The sequence below is a fragment of the Otolemur garnettii genome, unplaced genomic scaffold (genome assembly GCF_000181295.1).
Source record: "Otolemur garnettii isolate 467f Iridium unplaced genomic scaffold, OtoGar3 scaffold00140, whole genome shotgun sequence".
In the NCBI taxonomy this organism is placed as follows: domain Eukaryota; kingdom Metazoa; phylum Chordata; class Mammalia; order Primates; family Galagidae; genus Otolemur; species Otolemur garnettii.
The window spans coordinates 919946-930357 of record NW_003852535.1 but is presented as its reverse complement, the minus strand read 5'-3'; the positions used below and the strand labels follow the sequence as shown (position 1 = coordinate 930357).

The 10412-nt window shown below is 50.2% G+C and overlaps 1 protein-coding gene across 1 annotated transcript; it reads right to left on the bottom strand.

Annotated features, from left to right (window-relative positions):
* Nucleotides 1–7566: 7566 nt before the first annotated feature.
* Nucleotides 7567–9330, bottom strand: LOC111728090 (cytochrome c oxidase subunit 8A, mitochondrial). The gene is made up of 2 exons (XM_023518518.1): nt 9134–9330; nt 7567–7882 (listed from the first exon to the last, which is right to left on the bottom strand). The coding sequence occupies exons 1-2, from the start codon at nt 9245–9247 to the stop codon at nt 7787–7789; spliced, it is 210 nt and encodes a 69-aa protein (XP_023374286.1). The 5' UTR covers nt 9248–9330; the 3' UTR covers nt 7567–7786.
* Nucleotides 9331–10412: the final 1082 nt, after the last annotated feature.

Genomic DNA, 10412 nt, shown 5'->3' with positions numbered 1-10412 from the left:
GTCATTGTTGTTTGGCGGGTCCGGGCTGGGGATTCGAACCCGCCACCTTAGGTGTACGTGGCTGGCGCCTTAGCCGGTTGAGCTATAGGTGCCGAGCCGACAAAGCAGATTCTTTAGCTTCTTCAGCTCCAGATTCAAAGCAAGGACTTGGCTGGGTGCGGTGGCTCCCACCTGTAATCCTAGCACTCTGGGAGGCCGAGGCAGAAGGATAATAGCTTGAGCCCTGGAGTTTGAGGTTGCTGCAAGCTAGACTTATGTCACAGGCACTTTAGCCTGAGAGACAGGGTGAGTCTCTAAAATAAATAAATGCAAGGACTTAATAGAAAAGAAAAACATTAGGGGTTGCCAAAGGTTATGGGGAGGCTGAAGGGAAGTGGATGTACCCCTCAAAAGAAAAGGGAAGGATCTTTGTGAGAACGGAAATGTTCCACGTCTTGACTGTGTCAGTATCAGTACTCTGGTGTTTGCTTTGCTATAGGTTTGCAAGATATTACCAGTGTGGGAAACTGAGTAAAAGGATACACAGAAGCTGGGCGTGATGTTTATGCGATAATCCCAACACTTTCGGAGCCAGGAGGAAAAGTTTTATTAAAAAATGGCAAGGTCATGAATGCTGAAGAATGCCACAATTTAGGGGCTCTGATTTTCAACTTCTCACTGGAGGGCCCTTTTGTGAAAGTAGTCCTTTTGCACCCAAGCAGACTGTGCTTCAGTCCCAATCAGATTCCCTGAGTTGTGAAAGGACAGGAGTGGAATGTGTGTGACTGAACATTTGCATTAGTTAGTGCTAGTCCTGGAGCAGGTGTTCTTGGTGCCTGGGCTGCCTACACACAGCCCACCTTGGCTTCTCTCAGCAAGGCTACAAATGCCACACCTACATCCCAGCAGCATTACAGATTACTATATTATTGGGTCATTGAACCTTTAGGGTTGTTTCTGAACTCAAGAAAATAAAATGTCCCCACCCTATATGGACCCTATGTCTATCAAATTGTTCACTCCTTTCCCCAATTTTAACAATGAAAGTTGTAACTGCAAATCAGATTTGTAATCAATAGAAGACAACTGGTGAAGAGCAAGATGGCTGATGACAAAGACTGGATTTCTATTTGGCTTTTTACATTTTTGAAAATAGCTATGCGACAACCCTACCCCTGCCTCCCCACCTAGACTATGGAGTCATTACAGGGGCCCGGGGTTGGGACTAATAGTCAGGACAAGGAACAGCTACTTTGGAAGAGTAAAAGGAGTCCATATTGTGGCTCATTGCTGGAGTGCAACCAGAATGCCAACGTGATGTCAATGCTTCCCTCCCACCCAATGTTCTGGAGCTTGAAGAACAGACCTGTGCCCTCGATGCACAAGATGCCTGTAAACGAGGGTGCTCTCTCCTACCTACTGCCCAGCTTTATCACAAACAGAGGATGTGGAGACCAGGCACAGTGACTCACGCCTATAATCCTAGCACTCTGCGAGACCAAGGTAGGTGGATTGCTTGAGTTTAGGAGGTCAGGACCAGCCTGAGCAAGAGCGAGTACCCTGTCTCTAAAAATAACCAGGGATTGTGGAGAGACCCCCGTAGTCCCAACTACTTGAGAGGCTGAGGCAAAAGGATCACTTGAGCCCAAGAGTTTGAGGTTGCTGTGAGCTGTGACACCATGGCACTCACCCTACCAAGGGTGACAAAGTGAGACTGTCTCAAAAAAAAAAAAAAGAGGACATGGAGCTCCTCATCAAGCAGAATGAGAATGGCAAGGAGACTTTACTCTTAACTTAGTTCCAGGATGCTCAACTTTTGCCCATTTCTTTTTCATGATGATTTGATTGTTAATAACTGTTCTCTTGGGTGGTGCCTGTGGCTCAAGGAGTAGGGCGCTGGCCCCATATCCTGGGGGTAGTGGGTTCAAGCTGTGGCCAAAACTTCAAAAAAAAAAAATGTTCTCTTGGCTGGGCATGGTGACTCACTCCTGTAATCCTAGCACTCTGGGAGGCTGAGGTGGATGGATTGCTTGAGCTCATGAGTTCAATACCAGCCTGAGAAAAGTGAGACCCCATCTCTACTAAAAATAGAAAAAACTGGCTCGGCGCCTATAGCTCAACCGGCTAAGGCGCCAGCCACGTACACCTAAGGTGGCGGGTTCGAATCCCCAGCCCGGACCCACCAAACAACAATGACGGCTGCAACCAAAAAATAGCCAGGCGCTGTGGCGGGCGCCTGTGGTCCCAGCTACTTGGGAGGCAGAGGCAGGAGACTCGCTTGAGCCCAGGAGTTGGAGGTTGCTATGAGCTATAATGCCATGGCACTCTGCCCAGGGGGACAGCTTGAGGCTCTGTCTCAAAAAAAAAAAAAAAAAAAATAGAAAAAACTGAGGCAAGAGGATTGCTTGAGCCCAAGAGTTGGCGGTTGCTGTGAGCTATGCCTCCATAGTACTTACCCAGGTGAGTACTGGGTAAGTACTCTGTTGAGACTCTGTTTCCAAAAAAAACCCCACACAACTATTCTCTTATCCCCATTCTGTCCATCCTGTTACTTTTACCATTTTAGGATTTTGATGCTCCATCCTGAAGCATCTAAAACCCATCTGCAGATTTGCCAGGAGTCCCTGGCACCATAGCCCCAGACATTTGTGTCTGCCTTCTAATTTGCTGCTCTGGAAACTGTCCCCTGCTGGCCCTGGCTGCTGAGGGCTATAAGGAACAGCACAGGTGCTTGGGGTTCAGGCTGCTGCTTGTTGGACAGTCACAAATGCAACAGTCCAGCATAATACTCTGCTTCACATGCTCCCGCCAGACTGGAGCATGTCCATGGGATTCCAGCAAGTGGAGGAAGAAGAGATCTCCACCCTGGGATCCAGAGACTGTGCAACCTCAGCCACTGAGCAAGAGTTAACCTAACAGCTCGGAGGCCCTCAGGGACCACATGGCTTTCAGGCTCACCCAACCTCGTCTTCCAACTCAGCGAAGGGGGCCAGGCTGGGTTTCACCCAACTAAAATCAAGGCATTGCAGGCTGCATTCCTTTCTGAAAAATCTTAAGAGAGAATCAGCTTCCTCCTCAGCTAGGTTGACAGAATTCAGTTTCTTACAGCTGTGGGAGCAAGGTCCCATGTTCTTGCTGGATGACAACTGAGTACTGTGCTCATTCGTAGATGCCACTGCATTCTTTGGCTCATGGCCCATGTGCCTCAGAGCCAGCAGTGGCAGTTTGAGTCTTTCTGAGGTCGGGACTTGTGTGATTACACTGGACCCACTCAGATAATCCAGGATAGTTTTCCATTTCAAGGTCCTTAATTATATGTGCAAAGTTCCCTCACCTTTAAGATATCATAGTCACACATTCCAGGGAATAGACATCTTTGGGGGGCCATTACTCTGCCTGAGGCTCAGAGAGGCAAGATAACTTCCCCAAGGTCATAACAGTAAACAGCTGCAAGCCAGGCCTCAAGCGCAAGCCTCCCAGGCTCTAGTCCACTGTTCTGACACTGAAGCATCTGCCATGACTGTAGCCCCACCACTTGTGTGCCCTCTAGGCACACACCCCATAGACTTGGGTATAGGAAATGCTGTCTAGAGTCCAAAGAGCCCTGCTTTCTCTAAGGGCAATTGCTCCAGGGCCCCTAAATTGTTTGAGGATGAGGGAAGGACAATGAAAGGTTATCAGATTTCAGGGAGTTTGGGGTTCAAACAACAGGTCACTGGAATTCTAAACTCTCTTGCCTACCCTCTAACTCCCTCCCCCCATATGCTGCAGGACCTGGCAGGCTATGGGAGAAAAGGGGCTAGAGGAGCTGTTGGACTTGCTAAAGGCTCTTTCATACCAGAGCCCTGAAAGACTTGCCTGTAAGCACTGGCTTCTCACTGGATGGAACAGTGGCCCCTACCCAGGGCAGGGGACCGTTACCTATCCCTTTGAGCTCCAGGGGCTCAAAAATGGGAGACACCCAATCAAAAGGTTTGGCAGAGCAGTAGGACTGCCATAAAAACAAGACAACTTTCCTTGTCTGGTGCTTTGTCCTCCCTGTGAGGCAACCCCCATGGCTGTAAGGCCAATGTCTCATCTGTGTCCTCAGCCCAAGGAAAGACGCTTTGAGCCAAGCATCATGGGGCCCTCTGCCACCACTCCCCATCCTAATGTGAACAAGAAGGCCTCCCAGAGTGAAGCATGGCACAAGGGAGGGCCCTGTTGTATGGGAGGAGATGACCAAGAAGACCCTCCATTCAGACAGGGTGCTTCTTAGCTGTCAGTAGGTGGCAGGTGATTCCTACATGCCACTCCGCTTGCTCAGGCCAGCACTTCAGGCCCCAAATGGCCTCTCCTCTTCCCCACATGATCTATGCACACCTCACAGCATTCTAGGTCCCAGTCTGGACAAAGGCTGAGGCAGCTTCTCCTAGGCCTCCAACCACGTTCATACACAAAGGCCAGTTTGTAAGAAAGGAAATAAGCCATCCAGGAGACAGAAAACTACTTCTGACTTGCTCCTCAGGGAAGCAACCATGGCAAGAGCTGAACTTCCTCCAGTATCCAGGTACTGAGTCCCTAGCACCACTGGACACCACGTGAAAAGGCCAGGAAAGACAAGACAAAGGCAGGAAAGCAGGGTCCATGTTCAGCTGTCAACAGAAATCAGGAAACAAGAGCCTGCAGAAAACGAATACTGCAAAGATATGGCTTCCAATACCCAGGGCCTAATGCCAACCACCCCTTCAGCTCTCACTTCACAACTTAGCCCACTGTTCCAGCCCCAGGCATCCTGGCAGCCTTAACTTCACAGAGGACATTGAACCTGTGTCTATTTAGAAGACAACTAAGGCACCCCAGGAAAGAGGATGCAGAGGCATGGTAGAGCCACTGTCTTCCTCCAGGGATGGGGTCTGCAGGGCTGAGTGTTCCTTCCACTCACGGGCAGTCAGGATCTCAGCTCAGCATGCCTGCTTCACAAGCACCATCCCTGCTGGGGCACTTCCTGCCTCTCAGACCCCACCAGAATCACTGAGGAAGAGCCCCTGCAGGAAGACTGACAAGATTCCTCACATCAAGAAGAGGAAGGGATAGGGAAGCAGAGGGAACAAGACCTGTCAGTCTGTAAGTGTGTACAGAGAGATCACAGCAAGGAAAGGCCCCTGGAGTTGACATTTAAAAAAGCAAGATAGGCTGAACGTATGTAGCTCAGCAGATAGGGCGCCAGCCACATACACTGGAGCTGGCGGATTCGAATCCAGCCCAGGCCTACCAAGCAGCAATACAACAGCCACCAAAAACTAGCCAGGCATTGTGGTAGGCACCTGTAGTCCCAGCTACTTGTGAGGCTGAGGCAGGAAAATGACTTAAGCCCAAGACCTTGCTGTGAGCTGACTCCATAGCACTCTCCCCAGGGTGATATAGTGAGACTCTGTCTCAAATAAATATAAAAATAAAAATCAACATGGGGGCTCAGTATCCATAGCACAGTGGTTTTGGCATCAGTCACATACACCAAGGGTGGCAGATTCAAACCCGGACCAGGGCCAGCTAAACAACTGCAACAAAAAATAGCCAGGCGTTATGGCAGGCACCTTAGCCCCAGCTATTTGGGAGTCTGAGGCAACCCCAAGAGTTAGACGTTGCTATGAGCTGTGACACCATGGCACTCTACCAAGGGCAGAGTGAGTCTGTCTCGAGAAAAAAAAAAAAAAGGAAGCTGAGGAGTGTGGATTGCTTGAGCTCATGAGTTCAAGACCAGCCTGAGCGAAAGTGAGACCCCCATCTCTGAAAATAGCTGGGAATTGTGCTGAGTGCCTATAGTCCCAGCTACTTGGGAAGCTGAGGTAAGAGGATCGTTTGAGGTTGCTGTGAGCTATGATGCCACAGACACTCTACTGAGGGTGACAAGACTCTGTCTCTAAATAAAGAGGGGCCAGGTACAGTGGCTCACACCTGTAATCCCAGTACTCTGGGAGGCCTAGGAGGGCAGATCACCTGAGCTCAGGAGTTGAAGATCACCCTGAGCTAGAGTGAGACCCCGCCTCTAAAAATAGCCAGGCATTATGGCAAGTGCCTGTAATTCCAGCTAGTCAAGAGGCTAAGGCAAGAGAATCACTTGAACCCAGGAGTCTGAGGTTGCTGTGAGTCATTAGGCCACAGCATTCTACTGGGGGAACAAAGTGAGACTCTATATAGGACACTCATGCCTGTAATCCCAGCACTGTAGAAGGCTGAGGCAAGAGACCCCAACTCAACAAAAAAACCCCAGCCAGGTGCCATGTTTGAGTGCCTATAATCCCAGCGACTCAGGAAGGTGAGGCAGCGATATGTCCCCAGCCTGAGTCTGAGAATACAGTGAGCTATGATGACGCCACTGCACTCTGCTCAGGGCATAGGGTGAGTCCATCTCAACTAAATAAATAAATAAAGCAATATAGGCTTGGTGTGCTGGACACAGTGACTCATGCCCGTAATCCCAGCACTGTTAGGAGGCTGAGGCAAGAGTGAGACCCCAACTCAACAACAACAACAAAAAACCCCACAGCTGGATGCCATGGTTGAGTGCCTATAATGTCAGCGACTCAGGAAGGTGAGGCAGCAAAATGTCCCCAGCCTGAGTCTGAGGTTGCAGTGAACTATGATGACGCCACTCTGCTCAGGGCATAGGGTGAGACTCTGTCTCAAATAAATAAAGCAAACAATAGAGGTTTGGTGTGGTGGCTAATGCCTGTAATCCCAGCACTTTAGAGGCCTAAAGATCTTCTAAGGTCAAGAACAGCATAGGCAACATAGCTAGACTTTGTCTCTACAAAAAATAAAGTTAATGGGGCATAGTGGTACAGGCCTGTAGTCTTAGCTACTCAGGAGACTGAGGCACATAACCTGAGCCAAGAATTTGAGGCAACAAGCAATGATCATAACCTGGGTGACAGAGTGGGAGAGACCCTACCTCTTAAAAAAAAAAAAAGTCAAGACTCTGCAAAACGTCCCACCCCACAACTAGGAAGGGCCTCTGCAGCTAAGAAATGGCTGGAGCCCAGGAAGGAGGAGGACAGCTGGCCCTAACAGGACAAACACACACAGACACAGAGCCATTGAGCTTGGCACAAACAAGGGAGCTGGGGTGGGGGATGGACAAGAAAGGCTAACCAACGACAACAGGATTTGGCCCAAGAATCCAGACACCAGCTTGTCACCTGTAGCTCAGCGGCCAGGGCGCCAGCTACATATACCAGAGCTGGCAGGTTTGAATCCAGCCCAGGACCCAAACAATGACAACTACAAACAAAAAATAGCCAGGCATTGTCGAGGGCGCCTGTAGTCCCAGCTACTTGGGAGGCTGAGGCAAGAGAATCACATAAGTCCAAGAATTTGAGGTTGCTATGAACTATGAGGGCACAGCACTCTACTGAGGGCGACATAGTGACACTCTGCCTCAAAAAAAAAAAAAAAAAAAAAAAAAAGAAGCAGCCAGACATAGGAAAGCACTCATAGCCCAGCACAGGGCAGCCAGCCAGGCACTCCTCTCCATACCCCAGCGGGCACCAACTCAGTGTGAAGACAGGAGCCAGGCAGGAGTGAAGGCACCAGAAGTGTCTGAAGTAAGGTTTAAATAGACTTTATTGTTACAAGGGGAAGCCCACTGAGCAGGGCCAAGATATGTGGTCCCAGGATGTCACATGGAGATATCAAGAGGTCATGACTGCAGAAGAGGTAACTGGAATTGAACATGATCCAAGGAAGCTGGCCAGGAATTCAGGAGACATGATCAGGATGGGCCGGCAGGGCTGGTCAGTCACAGCGAAGGAGAGGACAGCTCCCTTCACTCCCGCTTCTTGTAGTTCTCCAGGTGTGACAGGACCCAGCCCGATGGCAGGAGGAAACACACGAAGCAGGAGGTGAGCCCAATGGCGATATCCTACACAGAGCACAAGAAAGAAGGAACTCCCAGAGTAAGGATTCCCCAAGGCTCTCGGAAGTCCTAACAGTTCCCAGGCAGCTCTCTCTGGGAGCCAAGACTCAGAGGCAGGTGGGAAACCCAACATCTCCATGTTTACAGGAAACTAAGCCTCCGGCAGGGAATGTAGCAGAGCCAAAGCCCTTTACCCTTAACATAAAGAGTCAATCATGAAGGCCCACTGAAGGGAAGTGTGAAGGGAAGAAGGGACAGTCTGGTTAGGATCCAGGGAGAAGTCCCCTTGATTAAGTCAAGGGTAGGAACGAGGATTTAAACTTGTTTTAAAGCTAGTCTATCGAGACCCAGGAACTTAGCATAGTTCAGTAACTGTAAAACTACACCGTTCCTTCCTTTACTTAAAACCCTCTCCCTTCCCACCTAGGAATAGACTCACTCTTACAGCCACTACCATCTTCCAGAGAGTAGTTAAGATCACAGAACAGCTTTAGTTCAAATTCCTTGTCAGGAAGGTGTGATTTTTGCAAGTCAACAATGATCCTAAGTTTCAGTACCCTCGACCTCCTGGAAATAGAGATAATTGTCCTTTCTTCTTAGGGTCAATGGGAGGACTGCAGTCTTAGCTCACTACCTCACACACAGCAGGCACTCAGCTAACACCTACAGTCTCAGTTATTATCACTGCAGCCCTCAGTTGCAGGGCTCTCCTGGCTTTGCTCCTAACTCAAGGCCTACTAACCCACATTCTGAAGATTGGCAATGACCGCAAGATGCTGCCACTGAGGCAGATGTATAAAAGCTCCAAACAGGTAAAGGCTGTCTTAAATAGCTAAACGCCCCCATTGCTGGGAATTCCCGACTTGCTAGGGTCCTCTTGTCCCATTATCTCTGCTGACAGTCCTCAGGAATCCCTCAAAGAACCTCTGAATTAATGGGCTCAGAGAGGACTAAGGAAAGCTGCTCAAGGCTCCACAATCGAGTAAGCGACAAAAGCGGACTGACAAGGTCCGACCTGAAATTCTGGGGATTTGGGGAAAGACCTAACGGTGAACACCCAACACTGTGGCTCGTTCACTGTCCCCTCGTTCGCGCCCCAATCAGCACAGTTGCTCCCCAATAAGCTGCAAGCCGCGAAGTGCGGGGCATACTCAGGGCCGCAGAGGTCTGCGCGCCCAACAAGGCCCGCCCGAACCCCCAAGCACCGCTGGGTCTGGCCCGCGGCACCTCCTGTGCTCTTCCGGCCCCACTCCTTACCATGGTCCCAAGCTGCTCCCGCGGCGGCTTCGAATGGACCCGGGCGCACGGCACCGGGAGTCGCCGGGCGGAGCCCGTCAGTCCCCGCAGCAGCAGAGGCGTCAGGACGGACATAACTGCACCGAGAGACCACAAACTGCAGCCACCCGCAGCCCAAGGTCAGGAAGTCAAAATGGCTGCACCGTCCGGAAGTTCCGGAGCCAGGGAGGCCCAGTAAAGGCGGCCCGGAAGTGCCTCCGCAGTGACGCGAGGACCCGCCCTCCCCCCACCCACCGCAGCTTTCGGCGCGTTCCTCAAAGCAGCCAGTCCCGGCCGTCCTTCCGTGATGGGCGGAGCATGGGAGGGCCTACCTTTTGTCCCTCCTCCTACTTTTGTAAGTGACACCTGAGCGCTCCCAGTCGCGTAAAAGACAAGGCAAAACTGCTTCCTTGACTCCTCCCTCATTCATACTCCTAAATCTCTCTATTGAGATAGTCCCTGCTCTGCGCCAGGCCTCCATGATTTCTGCCCCCAAATTCCCCCAGGCTCCAAACCGTGGTAGCCAACTTGCCTAACGTGACCAGATTTTAACATTGGTAAAGCACGTGACCAGATTTTAACATTGGTAAAGCGGTACACCATTGGGGGGGCGGGGCCTGGGGGCGGGGCCTGACAATGCAAACTTTGATAAGCAGTTCTCAATAATCAGTTCTCAACAATTATTTGTTATTATTACGGTTTAACATCATATAATTAACAAAAATAATATAAAACGCACATCCTGGTGAAAATGCCACGTGGCAGCCAAAACCCGTATATTGCCTTCCTGGTCTCCCGTGTTCCTTAGCTTGTCGTGCATTCTTTCCGAAAATCCAGGCTTTTTAAAAACGTAGCAAGACGCAGGACAAATTGTTAAAAATCAGGACTGTCTCGCCAAAAGCGGGACGTCTGTCACCTTAGCGGGGGAAGGCTACTTGTTTCTTCCAGACAGTTTGGCTCCTTCTGGGCTAATTGTCCTCGCCTAGAAGCAAGGGAGGGAGCCATCTCCTTCTGATATCTTGCCCAGGAGGGGAGTAGGGAGTTTACATTAATCTTTTCATTTCCAAATGAAGTTACATTAACCTCTTCGTCTGGTCACCTTAAACTTGCCTCCTTGCTTCATCTCAGTCTTTCTCTCCCCACTTCTTTTCTTTTTCTTTTTTTTTTTTTTTTTTGAGACAGTCTCAAGCTATCCCCCTGGGTAGAGTGCCATGGCATCACGCTCACAGCAACCTCCAACTCCTGAGCTCAAGCGAGTCTC

Bases quoted from the DNA above. Each gene is read 5' to 3' on its own strand.
- LOC111728090 (XM_023518518.1), bottom strand. From the start codon at position 9,247: ATGTCCGTCCTGACGCCTCTGCTGCTGCGGGGACTGACGGGCTCCGCC. The intron at 7,883-9,133 runs GTAAGGAGTGGG...TGCTCTGTGTAG, and splicing joins GGGAGCAGCTTGGGACCATG to GATATCGCCATTGGGCTCAC.